General features: G+C 54.7%; 1 protein-coding gene across 1 annotated transcript in view; it reads right to left on the reverse strand.

Moving 5' to 3' along the window:
- Positions 1-13,970, reverse strand: part of Szt2 (SZT2 subunit of KICSTOR complex) — a 46,519-nt gene that overhangs the window by 19,394 nt on the left and 13,155 nt on the right. The window contains exons 8-40 of the mRNA XM_051172098.1: positions 11,775-11,985; positions 11,395-11,565; positions 10,735-10,969; positions 10,430-10,559; positions 9,512-9,654; positions 9,181-9,333; positions 8,937-9,051; positions 8,522-8,739; positions 8,220-8,435; positions 7,804-7,882; positions 7,528-7,622; positions 7,110-7,278; positions 6,859-6,973; positions 6,649-6,762; positions 6,234-6,404; positions 5,994-6,088; positions 5,641-5,764; positions 5,372-5,536; positions 5,079-5,283; positions 4,531-4,646; positions 4,161-4,407; positions 3,205-3,346; positions 2,948-3,040; positions 2,746-2,824; positions 2,350-2,643; positions 2,067-2,208; positions 1,848-1,955; positions 1,699-1,762; positions 1,341-1,526; positions 869-1,036; positions 706-793; positions 530-601; positions 139-340 (exon numbers count right to left, since the gene is read on the reverse strand). Coding sequence (XP_051028055.1) covers positions 139-340; positions 530-601; positions 706-793; positions 869-1,036; positions 1,341-1,526; positions 1,699-1,762; positions 1,848-1,955; positions 2,067-2,208; positions 2,350-2,643; positions 2,746-2,824; positions 2,948-3,040; positions 3,205-3,346; positions 4,161-4,407; positions 4,531-4,646; positions 5,079-5,283; positions 5,372-5,536; positions 5,641-5,764; positions 5,994-6,088; positions 6,234-6,404; positions 6,649-6,762; positions 6,859-6,973; positions 7,110-7,278; positions 7,528-7,622; positions 7,804-7,882; positions 8,220-8,435; positions 8,522-8,739; positions 8,937-9,051; positions 9,181-9,333; positions 9,512-9,654; positions 10,430-10,559; positions 10,735-10,969; positions 11,395-11,565; positions 11,775-11,985 — 4,925 coding nt within the window. The remainder of the gene's footprint in view (positions 1-138; positions 341-529; positions 602-705; positions 794-868; positions 1,037-1,340; positions 1,527-1,698; positions 1,763-1,847; positions 1,956-2,066; positions 2,209-2,349; positions 2,644-2,745; positions 2,825-2,947; positions 3,041-3,204; positions 3,347-4,160; positions 4,408-4,530; positions 4,647-5,078; positions 5,284-5,371; positions 5,537-5,640; positions 5,765-5,993; positions 6,089-6,233; positions 6,405-6,648; positions 6,763-6,858; positions 6,974-7,109; positions 7,279-7,527; positions 7,623-7,803; positions 7,883-8,219; positions 8,436-8,521; positions 8,740-8,936; positions 9,052-9,180; positions 9,334-9,511; positions 9,655-10,429; positions 10,560-10,734; positions 10,970-11,394; positions 11,566-11,774; positions 11,986-13,970) is intronic.

A 13,970-nucleotide genomic window follows, 5' to 3' on the forward strand; every position in this document is an offset into this window, starting at 1 on the left:
GGTTTCTCCTGTAGCACTGGTGACCTGGGCTACGTACAACATAGGCCTTAGGTACCGTCAGTGACCCTGGGGAGAGGTGCTGTGCGAGGACGCACAAGAAACCGAAAGCACGGGCTGCAGGCCATGGCTTCTTCATACCGGGCATGTGCATACACCTCCACACGATCCTGCAGTATCCTGACGATGAGCCAGAAATCAGGCAGGGAGGGCCCAGGAAGGCTGGACAGTGAAGGCTGTGCAGGCGCTGCTCCAGGTGGAGTCCGCAGTGTGAAGGGGGCTTTCTCGCCAAGGGCCTCACTGGGACCCTCACTGTCTGAGCCACTGCTGCCACCATCATAACCTGTGTCAAATGTGTGGACATTTAACCCCATCCTTAGCTGAGCCTCAGTCACCTGAATCTTGAGTTCATCAGGCTTGACAGTCTCCCTTAAGTAGGTCCCCTCTGGTCCCCCTACCTAGACCTTTCCCTATGCAGCCTTAAGCCCAGCTGCCGGTAACATGGGGTCCTCCACCCCTACCCAGAGCTTACCAAGGTGGTCTGAGTCCACACTGCCTTGACTGGACATGAGGCTTAGCCCTCGGCTAGGCCCAGACTGACTTCCTGTATAGAGAAAAGAATGCCTAGTGTGTCTCTGGATCCTGCGTTTGGTCTGTCAGTAGAAACGGAAGCTGGGAGAGACAGCTATGCTGTCCATCTTCTCTTACCTCCCTGTGACAAGCTGGGCAGGCTGATGAGGGGGTTGCCTTCAGAATCCTCTAGGGAGCCAGGAACTTGGGGGCTGGCTGTCAGGGCCTGAGGAACAGAAATCAGAACTGGGATTTGGCATTTAACAGCTGCCACACCTCTTGGTCCCCAGGTCAGACTTACCTCCCCTTCAGCATCTTCAGCCCTGTCTTCATGGCTGTGCCACGCCCAGGCTGCTGAGCGGGCCTCCCCATGGAGCCCATCAAGTTGTTGGCCAGCTGCCACGAAGAAGAAGCCACTGTGAGGGTCCTCAAGGAGAACATGGCCAGGGAGGTGGAGGCGTCGGAATTCCTAGGGAAGGAGGCAAGATCGTAGGTTAGGTAGGTTCTCTCACTTGACACTTCGACTCCCCACAGAAGCAGATGGGAACACCACCACTGCTGAGGGAAGAAAAGGCTAAGTGACTTGCCAAACTTCAGCAGGCCGGACTACTGCCCACAGCCTCAGGCTGTCAGGCCAACGGGGGAGGAGCAGATGATGTGGCAGGACAGAGAGGAGGGAGATGTCTACAGACTCAGATGAAGAGTGGACTTTCCTGGGGTTTGAGGAAGGATGGACCCCCAGGGAACCAGGGAGTGTTCTGAGGGCAGCTTACCTCCTTGAATTGTGTGAGGGAGCGCTCTGGCCCAAACACAAAACTCAGAGGAGGGGTTTGGCGGAGACAGGTAGAGCGTCCTGATGAGCTATGGATGTGGGCAGCTGCTCGGTGCAGGGCAGGGCTCTGGGGCATGCCCCCTCTCCGGAGTGCCCCTACCATCTCATCTTCTAACAGCCAGCGGATCTACAGGCACAGTGTGGGTGCAAGCCCTTGCTTACTGGGGCATCACCTCAACCCAAACCACAAGACACCAGAAGACGGTCGGCCTGCCTCAATCATCTCCTGTACCTGACTGAGCAGGTGTCAGTTACAGCACTCGGGGGTTGCCGCCTACACGGAAGGAGAGAAGGCTCACCTCGTTCATAGTGCTTTCAATAGCTAGCCTGTGGGGTGTGGCCAAGTTGGACAGTCCTGGATGCCTAAGTGGAAGAAAGGTTTTTAAACTAGTTTCCCAGGGATGAAGCTGAGGGGCAGTGAGAGACTGAGAGGGAGATAAGGATGTACCTCTCTTCTTCTGGGGGTGGTAGTGGGGGCCCTAGGCCGTCATCTGACCTTAAAGACGATGGCTGCCCTGGGGACCGTGGGAATGATGCACTGCTCTCGGATGTTGACCTAAACAGGATGGGAGCAAAAGTCAAAGTTCAGGAGGTATTATTGTCCTAGGGTCATCCAAGGTCTCCTTGCTCCCCCAAACCCCAGAACCTGCCACGCTTGCTGCCATACCGGTGGTGCTGAGGGGCTGAGGCTGGGGGTAAGTCTACTTCCAGGGGCAAGGTCAACACAAAGACATCAAGAGTGATACTGAGGTCCCTCCGGGGGACTCGGCCTCCAACTGGGGGTCCCTCCAGACTAGAAAGCACTTGGCCTGTATGAGAGAGGTAAAATTAGGGGTTCCTGGAAAAAGTATAGTTTCCCAAGTTCTAACTGATATACCAAGTCTCCTCTGTCCCCAAGGACAGACAGGCAAACAAGCCATACGGGGGAACTTTGGCTCCCCCAAACTCACCCAGGCAGGTGGGCAGGCTGTACACAGGCACTGAGCTGTGCTGGCCACGGAGCCGCACGGAGCATGTGAGATGTAGGAAGAGAGGCGGTAGGTCATGCATGAGGCTGTCAGGCCCAGTGGGTGAGTCACCCCCTAAGATACTGAAGGAGTCTTCATCCGGGTTCACAGTGTCTGCATCTGACAGTGATGCGGAGTCCGGCCCAGCAGGCCCTAGGTCTGGTTCTCGGCTCTCACGGTATTCCACCTCCAGCTCTGGGTCACTTTCAGTGACCACACAGCAGGCAGATGTGTCCCCTGGAGGCACAAGACATGTGGTTGACAGGAGAGGACAGCAGTAGGGACCATTGAATCCTGGCTTGAAACAGCCATCCCAACTTTACCCACTTGCTCACATACCTTCCTCTCCCACGAGCTCAGCCTCTGAAAACTCCAGGTCACTGATTTTTCTGTCTATGGTGTCTCGGGGCCCCTCATCCTGGGGGAGGGGAAAGGACATGCAGGCATTAGGGATGCGAGATTCAAAAGGATTCACCAGGCTAAGAGGTTCCTCTGGGGCTCTGGGTTGGGGCGTGAGGAAGGGGAGGAAGAAGCTTCTCACCTCTCGCCTACCGGATGGAGGGCAATAGAAGAAGTAGTGGGGGTTGGAGGGCACTGTGCGGAAGTGAAGACGACTGATCTCCAGGAACTTCTCCTGTGGGGGGGGGGAGGTTAAGAAGGAGGCTGTGATGGCAGCTGCCCCTTAAAGGCCACTACTGCCTTCACTAGGCCAGGACATGACCATCCTGAGACCAGGGGAGGACCCGCGGGGCGGCATCAGCAGGGCTCTGCTGCTTCTGCTCTCTCCCAAGTTCCCACCTGGATGAGGCTATGAAGCGCATCATGTGCCTCTCCTTTGAGCTGGCAGACATCTGTGAGAGAAATCTCTGGACCAGGATCTGGATTCCCAGAGACACGGGTGCTCTGAAACTCGGGCTCACTTAGGTCCTCCGTCTCTACACTGGGGATGATGGAAGGAGCACAGCAACGTTAACGACCACCAAGGCCTAGAGCAGCACACACCTGCCTTTCTCTACAGGTCTTTGGACAAGGTGGGAGGTGGTGAGGGGAGCAATGCCTTCTTCCCCTTTGGGCTCTAACCTCCACGTGTCTTAGAGTAAGAGTGGCCCCCTTTCAGACTCACATCACTGGATGGAGGGTGGCATCACTCAGCATAAAAGGAGAACAGGACAGGAAACAAAGTTTGTTGAAGGAAAGTGTGCTCACTTGGAGGGGGGCATGGAAAGTGGGGGACCTGAGGCTCCAGAGCAGTCACTGGGGTGGAGTCCTCGGCAACCTCATTGTTCAAGCTGTTGTGTCCTCAACAGCAACACACTGTAGAAGCTAGTACAGCATTTGCCTTCCTCCTGCCTTCGTCCTTCCCTCTAGCCTCCATTCAGGACCGGCGGAGGCCCACTGTGGGGACTCAGCAATGAACACAGCGTTGTGCTGGACTGACACACTCACAGTAGTCAGGGAGAGAACTATGATTAATATGGAAGACATCAGGAGAATTTCTGCTTCCGCTCCTGGGAATGGACTAGCCCTAACTCAGCTCATCAGAACATACTAAATCAGGAGAGGAGGGGTGGGCCCGGGACAGAGACTACTGTCAAAGCCAAGCGGACAAAACAGCTGCACTGGGACAGAAGCCAGTGACAAGGCACCACGGCTTCTGGGGTGCACTTCTCAGGACTGGAAGGCCATGCTTGTAGGGACTTGGTCCGTGTTGTCTCCTTTAACCCTGCTCAACAACTTTCAAGAATGATCCTAACCTGGACTCAGAAACTAGGATAGCTCGTTCCCGGGGTTCTGGTCCTTCTTCAATGCTACTGCTGAAGGGGCCTGGACTGAGAGGACCAGGGCTTGGGGGTGCGTGAGGCAGACCCAAAGTATGGCCACACAGTGCAAGCAGGAAAGAGGTGATGTCTACTTCCTGCAGTAGCTCCTCACAGGCATCCACGGCGGTCAGCAGATCCTGGCAGGTCACGCTCTGTGCTTGCTGCAAGCTCCGGAACAGCCCTAATAAAAGTGGAATGGGCCACGGGGGTCAGCACAGTGACTGTCCGCCCCATCCCCAAGCTTATAACCCCTGTCGTTACACCTCAGAGCCACATTCCTTCCTCGCATGATATCCCTGCTCACCACGGACATAGCACCGCTGTGCATGCTCCTGCAGCAAAGCACAGTGCGTGGCTGCCTCTTTGTTCCTGGGCTCCATCCAGACTGAAGATGAGGAGGGGTGGTCCAGGTACTGGGTCCTAGGAATGTGAGGAAAAACAGAGCTTGGCACACTCCCCTGAATGATACTTTCGCCTTATCAGCAGCTCATGCTACAGAGGGCTGTTTGGACTTTTCTTTCTTTCTTTTTTTTTTTTGGTTTTTCAAGACAGGGTTTGTCTGTGTAGCCTTGGCTGTCCTGGACTCACTTTGTAGACCAGGACAGCCTTGAACTCACAGCGATCCGCCTGCTTCTGCCTCCTGAGTGATGGGATTAAAGGTGTGTGCCACCACCGCCCGGCTGGCTGTCTGGACTCTTAACAGATGCATTGATGATTAGGGGTGTCTGATGGTTTTCTGGAGGACACAGCTAGGAAGCTGAGTTCCTGACTGACCAACCTGTCTGTCCTTACCTGAATGTGCACCCAAGCCTTGGCTGGGAGAAGCCAAAAGTCAAAATGGAGCACACTCACCGGAATATGAGATCTCGTGGTGCTTGAGGAGGCTGCAACCCAACCATTTGTTCCCTCAGTGCTTCCAGGGAACAGCTGTAGACGTAGACAGGGCACCGGGTCCGGGGCCCATCTGTACCCTCTGTCTGGGGAGCCTGGCGCCCACTGTTGGCTGTTACATCTCGGCAGGAGGGTGGGCTTGGCTCTCCAGGATCCTGGCTACTGTCTGTGAGGAAAGGTGCTCATGTCTTCACATTGTCTAGTGGCTTCCCAAGCCCATCCTGTGCTTAAACAGCTTCAGGCAGCAGCCTTACCACTAACAAGGGTCACACTGAGGATGGGCACTTGGGACTTTGTAGCCTTAGTCCCTGTTCCTCCCAGGTCTTTCAGGCTGGGAACTCCACTCCAATCCCCAAACTTAGGTTTTGTTTCTTCTTGAAAGGAACCCTCCAGGCCATAAGCAGTCAGATGCTGGACATCTGAAGAGGAGAGGAGGGGCACCTATCAGGGCTCTCTGATGGGCTGAGGAGGGAGCTTGAGGGTTTGTATCAGAGGTCATGGGAGGGAGGTCAGCTACTGGTACCTGAGAAGGTAGCTGGCAGAAAAGTCAGAAACACATGCTGGGGGTTCAGGAGCCTTGCATAGCAATGCCACTGAGGGGGCTGGGCAGAAACGGAAGGCCTGGGGATCCCAGCAATACCTACACTCTGTAGGAGACAAACAGAAAATAAGAGCAATCTACAAGGAAACATTCTGAGTCTCGTCCCCTTCTTCCACCCTAACCCAGATCCTCTTTGGCTAAGCATGAAGCGGCAAGAGCAAAGGGAAGTGACAGACTGTGCCAAGGGCGATGGAAACCTGGGCAGAGGTGTGTGCTGAGGGAGGGATGCAAATATGGTAAGCGCTCAGGGGAAAACGGGAGTCAAGAGTGCTGACCAGGGAAGGAAGGGTGGAGTCTCCAGCAGCCTGGGTACTGTTGTCTGCCTGATCCTTCGGGACTACGTGGGCTCCCACTAGAGCACCTTCTGGACCTATAATGGGGTAGAGATGGCGGAATAGGGCAGGACCAGCAGAGGCAGGGTGGGGAAGGAGGCAAGACCTCAAAGATGGAAACCACCCTGGGGTAGGGCAGGGCAGGGCTGAAGTATGGGATCAGGAAAGCAGTGTGGAGCTCACCTGGCTCCCGGTGGCTTCTCCGTAGGACCTCGCTCAGGAAGGCAGCCTGCTCAGCAGGCGTCAGTGGGATCTCTCGGTCACTTAGCTCCTGCCCCAGGCAGCTGTGCAGCAGGCACAGCACCATGTCGTTGGTGGGACAGGGCCCCTCGGCGAGAGGCACACCCTCTGGCTCTGCCCGACACACACTCTGCTCAGCAACAAGTCTGCTGCTGCCCAGGGACCCCGGCTCCACCCCGAGCAGCAAAGCCCTTCCTTCAGCCTCAGCTTCTAACTGCACTGTCACTCACTCACTCACTCACTCACTCACTCACTCACTCACTCACTCACGGTGCTGGCTGACCTGCTCTCTATCTTCTGAGATGCCCAGGTCTGCTGGCCCCTTAGGTGAGGGTGAGTGGCTTCCAAGTATACCCACCTCTGGAGAGCAGGAGGAAAAACATCTGCAGCTGCTGGCACTGTGGCAACAATCCTAGTAGGTCAAAATGGAAAGGGATCTCATGGACACAGGCGTCTCCTCCTTGGTCCAGTCCTAGGAGGAGGAAAGAACAGAACTCGGTGAGACCCAGACTACCTGCCTGTGGCTGCTTCCCCCATCTTCCTACCCTGCTACACCTTCTCCACTGACCCTCTGAGAGCCGTGGCTCTGGCGGCAGAGGACCCCACTCCTTGCTCTGGCACAGCTGTATCAGGTATTCAAAGGTCAGCAGCGAGCCTATGCAGGCAGCATCCCGTGGATGGAGCTAGGGGAGAAACACCAGATGACAGGATCGATCTATCCTAGGTGCCACCTCTGGGCTCAAGGGAGTGCACAGGCTACAGTCTGCGAGCAAGGGATAAATCTAGTAGGAGGCGGGGGACAGCTCTGGGGTCACTCACAGCTTGAGGGATCTGAGAGTAGGTCAAATCCTGCAAGTGTTTCCAGCTTTCAGGGCCAGGCCCCACTCGTCCATACTGAGGCTCCACCCACACCTCTGTGACCAGATTGAGCTCCGAATCCCCCTCTAGGGCCTCCACCTCCACATCATTGTCATCATCTGTTGAGAAGCTAGAAGAGAAAGGGGTCTAAGCCTGGAAGGAGTCCAGTGACAGCTTGTGGCAGGGAGGATGAGACGGCGGGCACCACAGACAGCCATGTGGGCCGTGCAGACCACAACCGCTCAACATGGATCATCTAACCAGCAGCTCCCTGCTCTGGTTTGGGACAGAGGTCACAGTAGAGTATGGCAGCCAGACATCTAGGTGACCCTGAGGGAGGGGACCCTGCAGAGGTGGCTCCCGGAGGCCACAGCCTCACCTGTCTTTGGTGTTGGTAGAGTGTGGGGGGAAGAGGATGTACTGGACCACGCACGTGTGCTTCTCCTCAGCTGCAGCCTGCCCCAGCGCTTCATTCTGTGGACAGATTGGAGAACCTGGGCAAAACCGGGCTGGGAAGCGGCCAGGCTGCTTCTCACTCTGGTCTGAGGCCTTGGTCCCTTGATCGGGTAAGGCGGTTTCTGGCAGTCACCACCTAGCGGAGAGGCAAGTGCCCCAAGGCTCCACGATCCCGGGGTTTCTAGAGGGAAGGACACACCTGAACGGGAAGCTCCAAAACCATGTTGATGATTCCTTCCCCGCTACAGGCAAAGTGGAACCCTTCAGAGAGCCGGACCCTGAAGCCCCGAAAAGACACAACAGAACCAGAAGGATGAGGACAGAGAAATGTAGCTCAGTGCACCGACTGCCCACCTCCCAGACGCCATCACGCAACCTAGTCCATCAGAGGCGAGCTTGAGCAAATTAGCAGTTCCCTGGAGCGTATCAGGTCTAAGTAGGACCAGAGGCTAAAATGAGCAGAGCTGGGGGAGTATGGAGTGGGAGGGCGACAACATGACCTGACTTGACAATGGTGTTTGGAGATGGGAGGGTTTGGCTTAGGCCACTGTGCAAACCCCGAGCCTACACTTGTCCTCTCCCTGCCCTAGCTGCCCTGCAGGCCTGGAGACGTACTCAGTGAGAACAGAGAGGAGCTGGGCGATGGCGCTGAGTGGCAGCGTTGGGGCTAGGCCTGATGGGACACTCCACAGCCAGCGCTGGTGGTACAGGTAGCGTGACAGCGATGCAAGGCTAGATGAGGCAGAGCGGCCTGATACCAGGGGCAGTGGTCCTGGCGGCTCCAGTGTCAGCAAGAAGGGCGCCCTGTAGTCCAGGGGCAGCTTCTCATACCTGAGAAATGGGGCGGCCCCCCAGTTGATTTCTGCCCCCAGCCTTCTCTCATGTACCGAGGCCTCCTCCCCATCCTCTACACCAACCTGATAAGGAGCTTGTCCAGTGGCTTATGAAGAACCACAAGGCAGGGCCGGTCAGACAAGGCCTGCTGCGGTCCCAGCATGGGAGGCGACTTGGAGGGAGAGTTGTTCCCACCAACACCCCCTAACCCTTTTCGTTTCACTTTGGGTGTCAGCTCCTTACTTTGCACCCGGTGAGGGAAACGAAGGCGCAGGATCTCTTCCTGCAGGCCTGACACAATCTGTGGGGGGAAGTGAAGTCAGGCTTCCTCACTCCCAACTCCTCCAGGGCTGAGAGGAGGATCTATAGTCAAGGAGAGAACTCTCCCTCTCATGTTCCTCTGGGGGTGCCTCTCCTTACTGAGCCAGGAGGGCTCCACCTCACAACTCCTCAGTCAGTCAGTCAGTCAGTCAGTCAGTCAGTCAGTGCCTAGCTTACCTTATGCCGGGCCTGGGCTGCCGTGCCAATTGGAAAGCCTAGGCGAAGAACCATGCAAGGGGTCTTGGAAATGATGCGGACCATGTAGAAGGAGGATGGGGGCTGGTCTGGGGCGCTGAGGAGAAATGAACTGAGTGAGCAGTCCTGGGCCGAGAACAAATGGGCTTCAGCAACATGGATGAGGTCTAGGGCTAGAGGAAGAGACAGGGCTGAGGTGTGGAGAGGTGATGAACTCTCTGCCCACCTGGAGAGCAGCTTGACATAGGAATAGCCTTCGACCAGCACAAAGCTGCTCCAGTCTCGGAGCAGAGACGTCAGGGAGGAGTGTGAGATCCTGCACTGGATGGTGCTGTAGCGCCCGTTGCTGCCTGGGGTGTGCAGGTGCTTAGGGAGTGGTCTGCGGACAGGGGGGGAGACTGAGAGTGAGATCAGACCTGCTAGCCCCAGTCGCTTCTGGACCCTGAGGTCATGGGAGCTGACCACAAGCTTGGCTATGGTTGGCGCTTTTCCCCTTAGCCCCGCTCCCCAGCCTCTTCCTCCATCAGCGCCATGGCCCTGGGCCTGAGGGTACCCACGTGTCATGCTCCAGGATTAGCACCAGGCGATGCATGTGCAGCCATCTCTGCCATGAATTAGCATCCATGGACAGCACTGGCTTCCAGTAGGCAGCAAACTGGGCATGGGATGAGTCGGAACCACTGTGCTGAAGGGAGAGCACCTGGGGGTGGGAAAGGCCAGCCCTCTGTAAACATTTGTGGAGAGGTAGCAAATAGCCATGGCAGACTCAGTTCCAGGGGGTCAGCATTGGGTTGTGGTTAAGGGACACAGGCCAGCCTGGGATAAAGGCAAAAACTGGTTTTTCAGCATGAAGGATAGGCTTGGATGACTGAGCCAGGACGGACTGCATAGCCCCTTAAGCTGACCCAGCAGGAGGACGGAAGCTGCCCGGCTTATACTGACTTTAAAGGAAAGTGGCTGGGCGCTGGCGAGATCTAATGATGAGGCACTGCACACTTCCATGGGCCATGTGCTCACACTGTACCAGGTTATCAGTTGTTGACTAAGTGAAAGGAGCACAGAACTCTGAAGTTGTGGTCTTCAGAAGTATCCAGTCCACATGGCTGGTGGTGGCTGGAAACAGGGTGTGGGTAGAAGGCGGAGGCCCTATGGCGATGGGCAGGGGCAATGGCAGCCTGCCAGGTACCACCACCCAGGGAGCCTGCAAACAATCACAGCCTGCCAGGTACCATCACCCAGATAGCCTGCTAGGTACCACCACCCAGGCAGCCTGCAAACTGTAATCTGTTAGGTGGTCTGCTTGGGTGGCCTCTTTTTCTATTAATAGTTTTCCCAGGCCTTAGGATGCAGGAGGAAGGGATGGGTTCAAGGCTAAAGCTGGTTTGGGTGCCTCAGACTTGAGAGAGAAGGACAGTGCTGGCCTTGGCCTCCACTCTAGGAAAGCACGGAAGGGCTACAGCTTCAGGACCACTCACCGGGGTGGTGGAGCCAGGAGGGATGTAGAAGAGCGGCACTCCACTCTTGGTGCTGTCTGGGAGTGTGAAGTGCTCTGGCACTGAGGAGAAGGACTGCAGGTGGGCAAGCATCTGATCTGTCTGGTTAATGCTGTGGAACAAGGGCCAAGTTTCAGCCATAGCGCACTGCTGGGGGCAGCTGGAGGGAACTCAGGAGTACAAGGAACCCCAGACAGGAGCCTGGTGCCTCCCCCCAGCTCCCAGACTCACGAAACTGTCCCTCTATACAAATGGGGTGTTGCTCATTAAGTGGTGACCTTACTTACCTCTGTAGTGTGTTCCAGAAACGGCGGATGACATGAGTGCGATACAGTGAGCGAATAGGCTGTCTTAGCGCACAGGACACATCATGTAAAATGTCATAGCCGCCTTCCATCGTCACTTCTACCCGTGTCATTCGAGGGCCCTCGGGCTCTAGGGGCCAGGGGGCCACAGCCACATACTCAATGCGCATATTGTGTTTCCACAGCAGGACCAGCTTCACCTCCAACTGGGACCCTCCTTCAGGAGAGCAGGAGGGCAAGTGGGGTTAGAAGAGGCCAGACGCCAGGCCTGAGCCCTACTCAGAGCCTCACCTACATCGTGGAACTCGAGCCTGGCCAGAGTGCCAAACACAGTTCCGGACATTTCAGAACCACAGCCCACCAACCAATGTAGAGAGAAGCTTGCAGAAGGAGTCTGAAAACAAAATCCAGGACACGTAGCTGCTTACCTTGGGCAGGAGATGGAACTGGGAACTACATGCTAAGAGAACTCAGCCTTGAAAGCATCCCGAAGCCCACTTGTCTTAAATGACAGGTAGAGCCTCTTATAGGGACACTTTTAAATGTGTGGTAAGCTGGGGTCCCCCCATTTATCTGGTAGGTCTGCACACACATAAGCTACCAGCAACCTGTGAAACTGCAGTGGGGTCTAGTGACGCTCACCTTTGGCTAGCGTAACTTCTCGGACACTGTAGCCCTCTCGCAGGCGGACAGACACAGTGCTCACCAGGTCGGCTGGTACCTCTTTCTCAGTGTGCTTCTTTCTGCGCAAGGCCAGGGCAGGGTTGCTGCTTGCTGAGACCAGGTGCTCATTAAACAAACGGTGCTGAGAGCCTGGAGGACCCATGAGGATGGAGAAGAAGAAAGTGGTGATCTGTCAGCTGACGGACATATGGGGAGGGGCTAAGCTGAAATCTCTATGAGAGGAAGTACCAGAGAAGCCAGCCCCAATTAGACTACCACTCCTCCCAAAGCCAAGGCCATGCCATCTCCAAGGCCATCCTGTATCCACCCTTCCCCCATCTATAGGGCCTGCCTCTCACCACAGTAGTACTCGGGATTCAGGGCTTCCCCACTGCGCAGGAAGGAGTAGAGCAGAAATGCCCGGTGGTAGACAGTCAGACCCAGGTTGCCTGGCTCAGGCTCAGGACAAGTGGACAGGTAGGAACCAAATGTCGCCATGGCAATGAACTTCATCAATTCCACATTGGGCACATGGCCAAAACTACAATCGTAAGAGTAAACTCCTCCCACCTGGGGAGAGAGAAGGAGGGGGGGAGGGAGGGAGAGAGGGAGGGAGGGAGGGAGGGAGGGAGGGAGAGAGAGAGAGAGAGAGAGAGAGAGAGAGAGAGAGAGAGAGAGAGCGAGCGCAAGTGAAGGCCCTATTCCACCGGAGGACCAGGAAGAACAGGAGAGGGAACTATTGTTCCCACATTCCCAAGCACTGAGGGGACGTGGGCCACAGTGCTCCCAGGACAGACCCCTACCCTGTACCTATCCTTTAGCCTTCCTATCTAAAACCCATGCCCGCTGGCTACACCACCCTCTGACCTCCTTCTCCAGGTCAAAGACACTCTTTTCCCTTCTCTACAGATTTTGGCAACTGTTCCACTGGCTTCTTGTCATTTTATGTCTAACAAAGTGTTTCTTAAACTTTAAGGTGCATACAAAAAAAAAAAAAAAAAAAAAAAAAAAAAAAAAACCACCTTGGGGATTTTGTTGCAGTGTATGTCTGGTGTGGGCCTGAGAACCTGCACTGAAAGTAAGCTTTTGTACTGTAATACCAACACCAAGGCTGTAGGTCAAACCACTTCTGATCTATAGGCCAATGAGTCCATATCTATTTTTTGTCAATGAGGTTTTGTGGGGCAGCCACACCTATTCACTTTGCATTTGGTGTATGGCTGCTTTCAGACTACTACAGCAAAGCTGTGACACTAAGGGCCTGGAAAGCTCACGTACTTACTGCCTGACCTCTGCAGAAAATGTTCCCAGGCCTGCTCAACACGACTCACTTAACTTCCTGAAGGAGTTAGGAACTGAGTGGTTGGTTCCTGAGCGTCTCCTCTTGTCACACACCTGCAGCTGTCTCTACCCTGGCCCTTGGCTTCACTTGGAGTGAATTCATCTTTGCAATTCCAGATTGCCACACCCCACAGTCCAATCTCCCTTTAGCTTCCTTCCACCTCTCCCTGCTGTGCTGGGGCCTCACTGAGGTGCTCTGCCAGGCCTCTGGCGTCTGCTGTCTCTAAGTCTGTCTGCACCATCCTGACTCTCATTTCCCAACCCAACCTGGACTGTCCAATCAAGCAATCCTGAAAACATCACTGTCAAATATCTGGCCCTTTCATTTCTTCTGTTCCTGTCTCAAAACCCCAACCAGGGTCACAATGTCTCCATCGGTGGCTAATGAAGGGAACCAGCAGGCTGCTCCCCACCAAAACACAACCCCCACCCAACCTCAGAGCACGTCCTTCTTCCCAGGGCTGCCCTTCCTCTAAGGTGTTACCTTCCACTTCTGAGAGGAATCAGAAACCTTTGGCAGAACTTTATTTTCTAAGTTTCAGTCTCAGAGAAAGAATGAGGCTTGTTCAAAAAGAACTGCCCCATCTGTTTCTGGAGCCAATGCTTTCCTGTCAGTTTAGGATCCCACACTATCAGGCCATTTTTCTAGTTTTTGTTTAGTTTAGTTTTTTTTTTTTCCCTCTAATCTTTAAACCCTTCTTGGACACTATGACCTCTTAGAACTATGAGCAAGCCAAGAAAAAAGGAAATTAAAACCACACAGAGATTCTCCCAGTTAGAATGCCTATCATTAAGAAAACCTCAAATGCTGGTAGGGATTCTGGAAGAAGTGGACCTTTTCACACTGCTGACAGGGATGTAAATTAACTCAGCCACTATGCAAATCAGTATGGTGCGTCCTCAGAAGAACTGAAAGAATGACTTCCATACAACCCAGCTAGACAGCTCCTGGATATGTGCCCAAAGGACTCTAAGCCAACATGCCATAGAGACACTTACATATCTACGTTTACGACAGCCATATTCACAAAAGCCAAGTTAGACAATCAGCCTAGATGTCCAACAAAAGATGAATAAAGAAAATGTGGTCTATATACACAAGGGAGTTTTTTTGGTTTTGGATTTTTGAGATGGATGTCCTGAACTAGCTTTGTAGACCAGGCTGGCCTCGAACTCACAGAAATCCACCTGCCTCTGCCTCCAGAGTGCTGGGA

The sequence above is a fragment of the Acomys russatus genome, chromosome 29, assembly GCF_903995435.1.
Source record: "Acomys russatus chromosome 29, mAcoRus1.1, whole genome shotgun sequence".
Classification (NCBI taxonomy): domain Eukaryota; kingdom Metazoa; phylum Chordata; class Mammalia; order Rodentia; family Muridae; genus Acomys; species Acomys russatus.